Below are 14808 nucleotides of genomic sequence, written 5' to 3' on the forward strand. Positions count from 1 at the left end.
TACACGGAACAAAGTGTAAGGCAAAGGAGGTAACTTCGTAGCTTGCTTCATGGATTTCCTTTAATAAGCTAGAACTCTACCTGCACTGAAGTGGAAGTTTTTAGTTGCTATGTTTTTTTTTGTTTTTTTTTTTTACAACACATTAAAGCTTATCGCTTATTTGATAGCTTAGTTTTCTTAGTTGAAATTTCCCTATAGAAACGTTTTTTTCACACTACCAAATATTTTGTGGCATCATCGTATTGGTAACGCCGAATTACTTGCAATGTGGTATGCAAAGTATTTACAGCACAGAGTTACCTCCAATACCTTATGGATATAATAGACAATTGCAGTAATTAAATAGTTGCTAGTCCAGCTAGCAATTGCTATCATACAAGTACAGTATATACATACATACACAATATTTCATGTAATTGCTGTCACTCTAACTGTGTATGCCTGTCTTTTTCAGCCGCTTGCAGCGCTGTCCGATGGCAGTGCAGCATGATGTCCACGTGTCTTCAAATGTTGTGGGGTCTGCCCAGTGCTGAGGGAATAGCTGGAAAATCTTCTCCTTCAGCCTATTCAGCTCGACAATGGGAAGTGCAGGATGACTTCGACAACCCATGACTGTACACCTTGCCAAAATCCGATCACCAAAATATGATTTTGCTGCTAACCTCTGTGCAAGAGTGGACACTCTACTTTTGGTACAATATGTTCTGTATTTGTTTATGATTCTATCTGGGTGAACTAGTGGGATATGGTCTATTTCAGATGACGGTAGGATTACTGATTTTGATAGTGACCTAATTGGTATACATCTCTGTAGACCTGATGATGCATGATGCTGGTGAGAAGATGACTGATATTGACCAGTAGGTGAATGATGTTGACCAGGGGATGACTGATGTCGAGAGGGCTGGTGTTGAGAGGATGACTGGTATCGAGAGGATGACTGGTGTCGAGAAGATGACTGGTGTCGAGAGGATGACTGGTGTTGAGAGGATGACTGGTGTTGAGAGTGTCGAGAGGATGACTGGTATTGATATTGACCTGAGATTACCTGATGTTGACCTAGGTCTGAGGATGACTGATTTTGACCTGACTGTGACTGATGAGCACTAGATGTCGGTATGTTATACATGAGTGGTGTTCCTGTGTTTGACAACATATTATTACAATTGTAAATAATATTGGTAACATACTGCCCGTACCTTGTTGGCTTTCTAATTGGCTTTCTAGTTTATCCAGACGGGTAAGAATCAAATTTTGCGTGCTAAGAAATTTCTTCATAATCTCTGTCAAAGATATTTCATCACTAGTAGATATGTTATGGTGGTCCTCATTACCTATAATCATAATGTACAATGGAAGTACGCTCCTATATTTTTATGTGGATACATACCGGAATCTAGTGACACCATTGTCAAAGATGTTTTATTGCTGGTAGATACGTTATTGCTATGGTGGTTCTCATTACCTATAATTACAATGTGCGATGACAATTATTATATAGTTATACAACGGCCACGAGTGCTCTGCCTGATATAAACGCACGAGCCTGAGGGCCGTTAGGCCCGAAGGCAAGTGCGTTTATACAGGCAGAGCACGAGTGCACGTTGTATAACTGTTATGTACCACTCACCTAATAGGTGGGGAGAGTCTCACAAGACAGCTGTAACACTTATAAAGGCCAGGTTTCTAACATCGATTGTGGGTAACCAAGCCGGACGTTGCGATGACGTTCCCCCTGCAGTACTGCAGCCACCTGAGATATTGAAAGCTAGTACGCTATGGGTTATATCACTAACCTGCATTCGCTGTTCGACTCTCATCATGTAGTGCTCAGCATGCCAGCGTGATCACTCAATCGCCATATAGACTAAGCGCCAGACTAATCACCATAGAGATTCTCTCGAGCAAAAAAAGGAGCTAAATAGACGTTTTAAGTAAACAAAACCTAACTACTAAACGATGCTAGTCTAATTCTTACTATTCACACTGGCTAAACTCGAATCAGGTGGCATGACAAAACTGTTTACCACAATCGAACGTAAAGGTTAGTATTATTTAGAACTATGATATATTTGTTTTATTGAGTCATTGTCGAAGTGGGCTACAGTTTAATCTGGGCTAAGATGGCACCAGACTAGTAAGGTGTATAAGTATGTTTATATATATGTAGACTAGAGTTGTGGCCACCCGTGTTGGATTTTTCGATCGCCATTGGCTGCTTGTAAACATTATACGTATTGGTGACATTATGGCCCACAATCGACCTTTACATGTCAGGCTATAAAAGAATTCGAGTGATCTGTGAAGTGTCTTTCCACCTATTAGGTGAGGTGCCGTAGTGGTCTTCGCCACCGGCACTTGTGCTATGCTGCACAAAACCGCAGCCAGTGCAATATCTGTATATTGCAAAAACCGCAACCAGTGCGTTATAAGTTATAATGCACTCGCTGCGGTCTGCAGCAGTGCAATATACAAATTATGGCACTGGCGGTGCCTTTGAACTGCCCACGCAGAGTGGTACATATTCCTATATATTTCAGTGGGTACATACTGGCATCTAGTGACATCATTTCCTCATATTCTTGCAGGTCATCATATCGATCCCAACCATCATCCCCTTACTGGTCATCATATTGATCCCATCCATACAAATCATCAAAGTTTTGTAATTCATCCAGCACCCTTTCAGCTTCAGTGGATGTAATCTGATGACTTCTAGGGTCTGGTGTACTACAGGGTGGTACAAAAGGGAATGTATTAACATCCAAGAGTAACGACTGGCTAGGGGTAGCTTGCAATTGGCTGCTAGGATGGCTCATGGTGGTTAGTATTGATGACTGGGTGGTGACAGTTGGGGATGATGACTGAGTGCTGACCAGGATGGGTGACTGAGAGGTGACGGCTTGTGGCTGGCTGATATTTGGGCTCACAACTGGCTCATGGCAGTCAGTACTGATGGCAGAGAATTAACAGCAGCTGATGGTGCCTGAGTGGTGATAGCTGGGGATAGTGACTGGTTCGTGACAGCTGAGGATGGTGACTGAGAGGTGACAACCAGGGCCGGTGGTTTTCCTTCCGTTACAAATAAGATGTGGCCTAATATAATACAGTATGTGACCGTGTTATATTATTGTCATACATACCACTCTGTTTCTCTTTTTTGACTGTTTTGTCTGATAAATGATATGTGTACTTACCTCCTGCAACACACATTCCTTCATATGTCCCAACCTTGCATTCCGCATCCACAGCTTTGCCAGAGATAAAATCAGCTGACTCAACGGTTGTGACACTCCCCTCTTCAGGCCAGAATATTAAATAGTGGCTGTAGTTCTCTGTAAATTCATTACAGTCCCATGCTGGCTGATTAAAACGGCTAAAAAACAACTAGCGGTTTTGTGGTTTGGTACAAATTGAATCATATGGGCAGGTACGATGTGGTTAACTTAACACCGCTAATTGTTTAAGCTCACCTGTGGCTTCATTAACGAGTGCCATAGCGCGTCGCATACCGACAGGCCTTTCGCTATTCATCTTCACTTTCGTTGCATGGTATCTAAGGCTATTAAGTGGCACGCAAACTATCCAATCGTTATTACGAATGATGCAATATCGTTATTACGCAACGGTGCGTAATTACGCATTGTAATTCTTATCGTTTTACCATCGCTCTTTATAATAAAATGAAACGTAAACTTTTTAAAGTCACATACTGTATCTACCTATCAGGTGAACAGGATAGCTATAATTTTTTATTCATTTACATAATTCGAAGTACATCTACCACATTCCAGTTTTCTGCATAATAACCATGGGTGTGTAACATTAGTTATATCGAACATACTCAACACTGCATACATTATTGTAACGTATCATTACAGGTTTTTGCAATTGAATTGGTCACCTTTGCGATTGAATTTGTCCCATTTGCAATAGACTTCGTCCCGTTTGCAATTGAATTCATCGGTTTTGCAATTGAATTTGTCGGTTTTGCAGTTGAATTAGTCGGTTTTGCAATGGAATTTGTCACGGTTGCGTTACAATTCGTCATAAACAAAACAGCTCCAAGAAACCAACCGTTCATTAAGAGATGAATTATTTATGCCATGGAGAGCCTACACTTGAGACACTAGAAGGTAATCTGGTAGTCCGCAAGTTGATAGCTGTCTCACAAGTTAATTAGCTTTCTCGTGAGTGACCACACCCATCGAGAATGGCATAGTAGAGTTTGGAACGTTGCTGGATAGGCTGTAGAGGAAGAATTATTGCCTTATAAAGAGTTGTTTACTACTGTTATACTTGAACAAGTTCTTGTAGCAGCTGCTACATCATGTTTTCGTGTTTGCTCCAGCTGCCATTCTTGTTACGGACGAATTTAACTGCAAAAGCGACGAATTCAATTGCAAACGGGACGAATTCAGTTGCAAAACCGACAAATTCAATTGCAAACGGGACGAATTCAATTGCAAAAGTGACGAATGCAATTGCAAACAAGATGAATTCAATTGCAAAGTCGCTGAATTCAATTGCAAAAACCTGTAATTAGAACTGTCTTTGTAACCTTAATTAGAACAGAGTCACGTGATTGTACATGTGCTTTAGTGTCAAGAGTATTGTTCATTTTGTGAACGCCACATTGGTGATAGGAGTGTTTCCTAAGCGATTACCCTGGTACTATGGGACGGAATTCATTGCTAATACTGTAAACGGTACAAGCTGATCGAAGCTAGTATAGTTGTTTGCCTGTGTGTAACCCTAGTTTGGACATCCAAGACATTGTCTACTATGGCACAGCTGGACCTGCTACTCCCAGAACTAGTAGCGGAGGACCTAAAATGAGGATGGACCTGCTTGGAGTTTGTCGCCACAGCCAAAGAAAGGAGCAACGCTAAACAGCTCAGTCATACCAATGCTGTTCAGGAGTAAACTACTAGATTACTACTTGGAGCTCGAGGATGACGTTAAGGGCGATTTGAAGTTGCTGAAGGTACCGTTGGAAGATAGAGCTGGCAAGAAAGAAGACCCATTGACCACGCCCAGGAATTTTAATCAACGCAACCAAGGTCAGGGTGAGAAAGTGACTGATTTTACATCTGCCCTCAAGCAGTAAAATTTGTAACCGGTTGCCTTGCACCAATAGGACAAGTGCTTGTGACTTTTGAAGATGATGAAGGAGCTGGTACAATTTCAGCAAACACATGTGGAAGACAAATTTCACTATCAACACATATTGAAGACCAAAGTTTGTTTATAGCTGCCATCAAAGCTTTAATTCAAGACCAAACTTTTACAATGTCATGACCCAGTTGTCACGCTGTTAACACTTTAGGCCACTAATATTTTAATGGGCATGTAAATATACACGTATATGTATGATTACACTGTTGTCATGTACATACTTCAGTGCATAGCTGCAAATTCTCATAAATCAAATCTAATTATCACATACTTGAAATTAATTGTCTGCAATACATATAGTGTTGAACTGCCAAGTCATCAAATGGGGTATCAGTATCAATCATGGATAGGAAGTCTCCTAAATCATCATCAGGAGCGACAATTGTCACTGTACTGGTATCATCTTCTACAATAGGTCCTTCAGGATCTATCCCATAATCAGCCTAAAATATTTTCTTCCGGAATCATACTGTTAAGCATAATTTGATGGGGTGACCAGTTCCTAGCCATTCGCACAGGGTGTAAATTCCATGCCCTAGAAAACTGTCAGTGCTTTGTTAATACATGGCAGGTAAACACAATGTAATACAAACAAATCTATTTCAGATGCAGGGTCAAGAATTCCAGTTGCTTCCATTGAATAAAACAGTTTGTGATAAATAGAGCATACACACTTATACACATCACGCCAGAGACGCTCTATGCACTGGTTGTGCACAGATGAGCTTGCAATATGACTTCCTCTACCTGTGCCCCTTACTGCAATCATGTACTGGAAGACTTGTATGTTCTTACCCCCTTGTCTAATTGAACCCTGTTTGGGATCCATACTGTCCTGTAGCCTGCTTGAACAGTCTGAACTGTGAGAGAATGATTGTTAGTGGCACACTGCAAATAGACTATCATGCGAGAGTATCCATCAGTACCTCCATGCACCTTGGATTAAACTGTGGTGGCCATCGATATGCCATAGACTGTTACCGTGCTGCACAGAATACGTTTGTCTTGTCACAACTTGATGCCAGTGAACATGCCTGTGTATTGGGTCAGTTCTGGCTACAGTTCTGGCTACACACCTCTCAATCTTCTGCGTTGCACTATTACACCTTTTTGCCTCAGATACCACTGTAGTAATTGCTGTCCACAATTGGGGTAATTTATCTGCAGTTCCCTTAAAGTACTATCCAATTCATCATCAGAAATATCAGTAAATCTTTAAATCCCTGCTAACTTGCAGCGAACTTGCAATCTCATCTCATGTATAACCACTACTCCTTAAGAGTTCCACTGTTTCTAAATTCAACAAAATGGTTGGTCTTCCCCTAAAACTGGAATAATGCTGAGTTGTGGATGATGGAATACAGATTGTTGGAATGGTACAATCATTAGACATTTTAAGTCATAAGTATAAATCGGGTCGATTTTTGTCTTTTGGATCCACAGCATGTATGAAAGTTTTGAAACAAAAGGCACACCATACATTTGTACCTTTTATACTGTTTACCAAAATTAAGATTGTGATTGGTGATAGAAGAACAACTTTATCCAAGGCCATGGATTGCCCCTCCAAGAAAGGAAAGCAATCGTCTACAACCAAAGAAAATGCTGAAGGAGACTCTGCCATCGGAGCAATTTACTAAAAGGGGTCTATTAAATGCGAGCAGTACAAAGACTGGATACTACAGATTGGGAATATTTTAACAATAGGTGACGCCACAATTAAAATTAAATGGATGGAGGGTAGTTCCAAAAAGGCAAATAGTCAGCCTGGAAGCATGTAGGCAGGCAAGAATTACCTCGAAGATCAATAATCAGAAGCATCAAATTCAATGCCAACATCGAGTTGCAGGAAACTGACACCCTAAATTAATGCTGACTATGAGGACATTGAATATCTGTTTGTCACTATTTAGGTATGGTAGAGTAGTTGTATTTGAACAAAATGGTTTGTAAGTCAAACCCCTGATCTACTTAGGTTTAGTTATAACCTTTCTCAGTGCTTGTTTTTCCATTCTTGCAACTCTGCATGGTTATTGTCTAGCAAAATTCATTGTCTTTTTAATTTGTGACCGGATCTGCAAGAATCCCATAATGTTCGTGCTCAGCTTTTAGCACAACCCTCAAATTGGTGAATTTCCAGGATCATTATTGGGGCCAAACAAATATCCAAGTCAGTTTAAGTGTCATGCTTTTAGTATTTTCCCATTACCACCAGATTTTAAGTGTATTGTATTTAACACCCACCTGTTAGGTTTTTACATCAGTGACTTGTTTGTAGCTGAACTCTCTAGAGAGTGTAGCCGAACTTTCCAGAGGTCTCTCTCTTAATGGAGTTAAAGACCTCATGATCTGTGGGTTTACATTTTGTGTAAGACACCATGATTTGATTTTATCCAATAGTTATAGATAATTATATAACCCTTTGTTACCTGAATTATTTTTATAAAATTACAAAAAACTGAAACATGTGCAAGTTATTTTTCAATTAACACTCAACATATGGACCATTGAAAGACCTTTCTTTACCCTACTCAAGCATCTAAAAAGTTTCACAGTAGCACACAGAACTCACGCGCTGCAAAACGAAGGAACTCAGCCTGTCTCAGACTGTTTCGTCTTCATCACGCGAAAATAAAAACCAAGCCTGCTATGTGAGATAACATCATACTCTCAGGTGGCTTATTGCTATGTGTGATAACATCGTACTCTATATCAATCAACTCACATTCATGTGAGGACTCTTAATCTTTATTCCAATGGCATACCACCACCAAAACGAAAGTTATCACAGGTATGCATGTTTTATACTTCTTGTGTGTATTCCAAGCAGGGTTGGTTTCCCTGGCTACTTTCTTGGTTTCACACGATATGCCGTTCAAAATGCCTAGGCCCCTAAATAAAATGACAAGTGGTTTCAGCTCTTTAGCCCCCGGATTGAAGGTGCTTTGGATGGATTTCAGTATACATGTGTTCAGAATCGCTAAACTGGCTTTTCCATAACAAAGGGTTAATACACCCCCAACATTTTTCACAAAGGTGCTAACACAGGGCCATTGGTTACAAAATTACTTGGACACCTGCAGTCTCCTTTACAGGGAATTTAACACTTCTTGCAATTTCGTATGAAATGCATAGTGCTCGTGCATATGCATGCACGTTGTTATTGGCGGCAAAGCAACTATTTATAAAGCTACATACTGAAGCTAGCTGTATGATGGCGACTTCTTGTGAACCTAGATGATCCAGTGCTTATCATGAAGATCTTAGATGGAGGATGATATGGCAGAGATTTACCCTGAATCGTACGCTTGCAGAAATTACTACAAACCTTTGTGTCGATCAGGCAAACCATCGATTTATTTGACATGACTATACATTGCCTCTAGATCTTCCCTGCAGCATAGCCACCTCTTCTTGAATTGCTTTCCTGCGTCAAAATACCCAGTACCAAAGTCAATAGTGTCTGGTACTTGCTCACTACACTTCTCCATCAGTAGTACTTTGATCGCTGTTATTGATGTAAACTGTCCACCAAAATTATGGATTTGATGGGTAATGGTGCACTTTTCTTGGGTACCAATTTTGACACAGGATCGGAACAAATCATCAGAAGCCTACAAATATATAAATTTTATATCTGTGGGAACAATAAAACACAAAAAATACATCTACAAATATATATACAACACCCACCTTAAAACCACTATAACATGTTGCTTTATACTTGCTTTCCTCTCTTGTTTATAATGTAAGCAGAGGGCTACATTAATGGTCTGTGTATGGGTAAACTGTTCTCATTGCTGGGAAATGGAAATACAATGACAGGAAATTCCAGTAATACATATAAACTGAAGCCACTCACTAGGGAAAACAGCTATAATTATAACCTGTATGCTGTGCGATAATGAAAATACCTATGTCTCAATAATGAAGACATTTTATCTCGATAAGGAGTGATCTGCACAAAACAATATAACTATACACTTTCATACATTAGTACATAGACCATCAAGGGATAGTTTAGCAGAGCTATACACTAAAAGTAATTTAAAACAGTCTATAGTCATAAATATGTCATCCAAATACTTTAGGAATTTACAAAAACTTAAAGAAGCTCACTATTATCTGGAGAGTAAAAAACTGTTTTCTTTATTGCTATAATAGAAAATCATCTCGATAGGTATATTATATCCCAAACCTAGTATACACTTGACCTTGTCAACATGATTAAATTATAACATACGTGCATGCTGACCTAGCTATATACCATACCAATCCATGCAGTTTTGCCCTGAAACAACATGTTATAAAATTGAAGTAGAGTGTTAGGTTAAAACTAAGGGGAGCTTCTTTTGAAACATGACAGCAATATATACTAATAACTTCTTAGACCCATCTGGCATTCGGTGTGCCAACACAGCACCGATTCCAAAAGCAGACGCATCACATGCCAATATCAATGGAAGTTCTGGGTAGAAATGTAGAGGACACAGGCATGTTCTTTGATTGCTCAAAAGCCTTTTCTTGTGGTCTACTCCATTTCCATTTAATATCTTTCGCAAGGAATTGGTAAAGAGGTTCAAGTTGTGTTGACAAGTTTGGGAGAAACTTCCCATAGTATGTCAACAAGCCCAAATATGATTTCAACTCGGACACATCTGTGGGGGTTGGTGCCGACTTAATGGCTTCTAATTTGTCTGGTAAGGGGTGTAACCCTTCTGCATCAATTTTATGGCCCAAATATGACACAGCTGAAGCCATGAACAAACACTTGCTCTCTGACTCAACCGTTTCAGTACTTCTTCAAGGGACTGTAAATGTTTTTGCTCGTCCCCACCCATCACTAATATGTCATCGAGGTACGGTACAGCTCAACTTTAACTTGACACATGCGGGCTGCATGCACGCACTCAGCTAAATAATCGCCCGCAGGTTTATCAACCTTCGGGTGCGTGTTGCAATACGTAAGCCCATAGCTACGTGTATGACCTGTCATGGGCCTGACCTGCAGTTCTTCACGCGAGCATACCCGCTGCGCTGCGTGTACGATACGTACGTAGCAGAAGTTGTGTGTACGTCCGCAGTTAGCTGTTACAGTATTTACAATGCCTCGTATTGATGTTGAAACGAGACAAAGGGCAGTATTGTTAAGGTGGAGTGGCTATTCTATTGCTCAGATAAGAGAACGACTGAAGGAGGAAAACATCACGATTAGTTCATAGGCACTATTTAACCTAATGAAAAAGTACAACGAAACGGGAAAACTGATGGATTTATATCGAAGAAAGCACCCAAGAAAGCTCACTAATGAAATGAAGTCATTTCTATCACAAGTACTCAACGATAACGACGAGCTCACAGCAAGTAGAGCCCGCTCCATGCTAATCGAGAAGTGGCCCACTCTGAATGTATCACTGCCAACTATCAAGCGAAATTGTCAGAATTAGGATATGTGTGCACTAAACCACACTACTGCCAATTATTACGTGGGGTGAGCATTAAATTGAAACAGCTAATTATGTAATCAATAATTTAGTTACTTCACCATTATTTCACCTAAATATCTCCATAAAATTATGTACTAATTGTATTCCTTTTAGTTGAACAGGAAGAAGAGGCTGCTGTGGTGCAAACAACAACTACAAGCAGAAGAATCATTTGATGATGTATTATTTACAGATGAGTCAACAGTCCAGTTGGAACATCACAGTCGCTTGTGCTTTAGAAAGCGCTTTAACCGTAGGGTGTTAAAACAAAGAGCCAAAGATCCTGTTAAAGTGCATGTTAAGAGAGGGGCAACTAACATCATCATGTTCACTGGGATAATAAATGCAGAACAACTGGCAAGAGTGTTTGAAGTAGGATTATTACCTTTTTTAAGAGAGCAGTATCCAGATGGACATCGCCTGCAGCAAGATAATGACCCTAAGCATGCTAGTGGTCTTATCGACAATTTCTTCAAGGAGCATGGAGTAAATTGGTGGCCCACTCCTCCTGAATCGCCTGACCTTAACCCTATCGAAAACATATGGGGATCCTTGAAAACTTACTTAAGAAATATTTACAAGCCTAAGAATTTGGAAGAGCTTAAACAAGGAATACAGCAATTTTGGGTAACCCTGACACCTGAAGTCTGCACACGTTACATTATGCACCTTAAAAAGGTGATGCCTAAGGTAATAGAGGAGAAGGGAGGACCAAGTGGATATTAACTTAACTATGAACTTTGTTTTAACTACTGTGATGTGTGAGTAAGTACTGTATGTGATGTAAATGCATGGCAAGACTTCTGATTGAGCAAAACAACTTTTTTTAACCATTAACAAAATTGATTTAAAATGAAATATTTTGAGTACCTGAATCAAAGTACAGTTAATCACAAAAGCCAGTCCAGTATCATTAATACATTTCTTCCATTCATCGTCGATGTTTGACAGAGGGCATTCATAGAACTCAAAAATCCTTGTTTTGATGTACCTAATTATGTTCGGATCAAGCCTTTCCTTTCCACGTCCAGTTACGTTAGACCTAAGCCTTGTTGGAACATCAAACAGCCTCTCAACTAGTAACGCAGCAAAGTTGTACCGGTTTCTTGATTTTACATAAATTGGAGTAATTTCTGTGGAAGAAAGCAGCTCCGGACCATTGTATTGTATAGGTTCAGTGTTCCCACAGTTGGTGGCAGAGTGACAGCTAGCACTTTGCTGAAGCTCCATGCTATTATCACTGGAGAACGCATTTTCAAAATCAAAATCAAAATCATTCAGGTCAGCTCCCATAGGATTGGAAATGTTAGGAGTGGTAATCAAGGGACTATTTGGATAATTGGGCATTCTTTGTTGAGCACCTACAAAGTTAGGCGCAATTGGTGGGGGGTTGACTGATGGCAATGAAATCTGTTTATTTGGTGAACTCGACAACTCATATGAGAAACTAGCTGGTGGTGGAATGATTGGTGCCCAACTATTCGACATACTGGCTGGTAGCGGTGACATCATCTGGTACCTCCCTGACACGTGTGAGGCTGCCTCAAGAACTTGAATACGTTGGTTGGCATTCTTCAACATTTTTTTGATTTCTTCAAACTGTTGATCCTAAGATACGAGTATCAGAAACAAAAATTAAACATGTATGTTGCTCCTTTCATCAGGTAATGCAAAATGCAAACAGTACAGTAAACAATAGCCTATGCAATAAACTATAACATTAAATTATCAATAATCATCTAATCCCAAATCATTTTATATAGCATTAAACGAATAGAAGCAAACAATTTTGCTTTATATGTAATGTAGTGTTGTGCAGCCACTAAAGGTGGCAGGTACACTGATAATTTTATCAGTTAAATTAAATTGTCAGCACATTTAGAAAATCATGCTACAGCAAAGACGACTAGTGATGTACCAATAAGAGATATTGCCGATTAACTGAGCTTCGCAAACAAAATTAATGATTGACACACAGAATTATTCACAAGTTAACCTGGTTAGATAGGTGACCTTATTACAGTATATGCACACTTTACATTGTGTATATGTGTGATGTATACATAAGTTCAGACTATGACGTCACTGGTTGGCAAACACCCATATACTAGCCAGAGGGAAAAGAATTTTCACAAAAATTGTCGGCCAATAGGTTAAAGAAATAAGGAAGAACTAAGAACCAAGTTGTTTTGAGACAAAGCTTACGTGCTCAAAGACTTGCCAACTATGTGGCGCGGTGCAGCTCTGCGCTAAGTAGACAGTGTGCACTTATGTATACATGTATGCACATTTAACTGCAGGTTAACTATGGTAGTAGGACGAGTATGCCTGGCTCTGCAAGCCAGGAGGGTACGAAAGAGCCAACCTCTTGCAATCATTCTTAAAATTTGGGCACGCACTTCAAAGCCTGGACTAGCAGCCAGCTTAGTTGCAATAAACAAATTCAATAGTTGCTTTCCCCTCCAACCCACCTTGTTTCTATTAGCCTTCTGGTTAATGTGATATATGTAGTTATGGTTGCTCTTACAGTGGTGTGTGATATGGGGGATCACCTTCAGTAACTCTAGGATCATTTTATTAATGTAGTTGGCTGTACTTACAATTCAATAGGGTTGCACTGTGTTCAGAACTGACTCATTCACTACAGTACATGAACCACAAGAATGGTAAAAGTGTGTAATTGGGCTGGCTATTAGGAATTTGAGCTCTTATTTGGGGATATTGAGCTTTAAAAATTTCATTCCAACATTCCAGTAGTCCATTCCACTGTTTATACACTCCCTCATCACAAACATGCGATTTCAAGGGTACAATAGATGCTAATAAAGTGCTAACTTGTTAACAAGTTGGTTTAGAGGTAGCCACAAACCACACCCCAAGCAGACAGTGATATACAGTAGAAACTGTCTTAATTACCACCTGTATTAAAGACCACCTCTGTATACCAGCCAACTTTAAATTCAATAATTGAGAAACTTATATAGGTTCCACTGTACAATATAGGCATTTACTGTACCTTGAGGTCAAAGTGAAAAGTGCACTTTAAAAAATCCATATTGAATGCATATTGAATGCATTGCTGCACACTTCAAAGGCTGCAGGTGTACTAAATGTGCCTTTGATTCCAGACAGCACATTTCAAACAGTAACAAGCTAACCAAAGGAGTCATTTTATCACATTCCTTTCACCAGACCACTGTCAGACATGCCAACTCTCACGCATTAGGCGTGAGTCTCACTCTTTGGCTAGTAATCTCACGCTCTCACGCCTAACCCTCTGTTTCTCACTCTTTCAGCTTAGTTCTCACGCATTTCTCATGCCTGATCTACTTCGTAATTAGCCCTGTGCTTAAAATTGGGCAGACCTGTGCTTATTTTTGTACTTAGAACATGCGACGACCTTTTTTTTTTTTTTTTGGTCTTCACTACCAAAAATCCTGGAGCTGCACTTGAATCTGTTCCACATTGCCAGTAGTGTTTGAGGTCTCACTCCTAAAATTGTTCAGAGGTTGGCATCTCTGCACTGTACTGTTTATGAAGCCATTCAAGAATCATGACCTACTATTAACACAACACATTGGTATGACCTAAACAAGCACATCAGGGGTGGGCAAATTAACCTAAAAGCTATCCATAGGCTGTATTTTTAAGCAAGCAGGTGGCATTAATCAACAACAATAAGCCAGTTCAAGCGCTGCTATGCTCATGCTGCATGAAAGTTCTACTCGTGTGGTACTAGTTTCTCGCCCACACCTTTCAGATTGCACTGGCTGCGATACTTTAACTTGGAGATACAATACATTCATGTAAATAAGGGGCAGTGTTAAAACCTAGAACAGAACAAAACCAATTGGGCATGCATTGTGTTGTATAAATAACTCTAGCTAAATGTTGCTGCTACATTCTTTATGAAACATTTCTAAGTAATGCCCAATACATGAATATGTAAATGGTATGACATCATGTACCTCAATTATGTAGTAAATATTTTGGATAAACTGAGCTAAATGTAGAAACAAAGAAATTTAGCATACTCGTGTATAGTTAAAGTGTAAAGGTAGGAGAAAACATGATAGGTACACAGAAGTGTTGCGCGAAAACTCGGCTTGATTCTATTCTCTGCAATTTCCGGTTTTACTACTAC

At 39.7% G+C, this 14808-nt stretch overlaps 1 protein-coding gene across 1 annotated transcript; it reads right to left on the bottom strand.

Moving 5' to 3' along the window:
* Positions 1-338: 338 nt before the first annotated feature.
* Positions 339-1486, bottom strand: LOC136245579 (uncharacterized). Its single transcript, XM_066037087.1, has 3 exons — positions 1391-1486; positions 1200-1334; positions 339-1140 (listed from the first exon to the last, which is right to left on the bottom strand). Exons 1-3 carry the CDS (start codon positions 1407-1409, stop codon positions 428-430), a joined length of 867 nt encoding a protein of 288 aa, XP_065893159.1. The 5' UTR covers positions 1410-1486; the 3' UTR covers positions 339-427.
* Between the last annotated feature and the right edge of the window lie 13322 nt (positions 1487-14808).

Source organism: Dysidea avara, chromosome 15 (assembly GCF_963678975.1).
Source record: "Dysidea avara chromosome 15, odDysAvar1.4, whole genome shotgun sequence".
Taxonomy (NCBI): Eukaryota; Metazoa; Porifera; class Demospongiae; order Dictyoceratida; family Dysideidae; genus Dysidea; species Dysidea avara.

Excerpts from the sequence above, each read along its gene's own strand:
- LOC136245579 (XM_066037087.1), bottom strand. Across the intron at positions 1,141-1,199 it reads CCAATTAGAAAGCCAACAAG|GAACACCACTCATGTATAAC; the intron begins GTACGGGCAGTA and ends TGTCAAACACAG.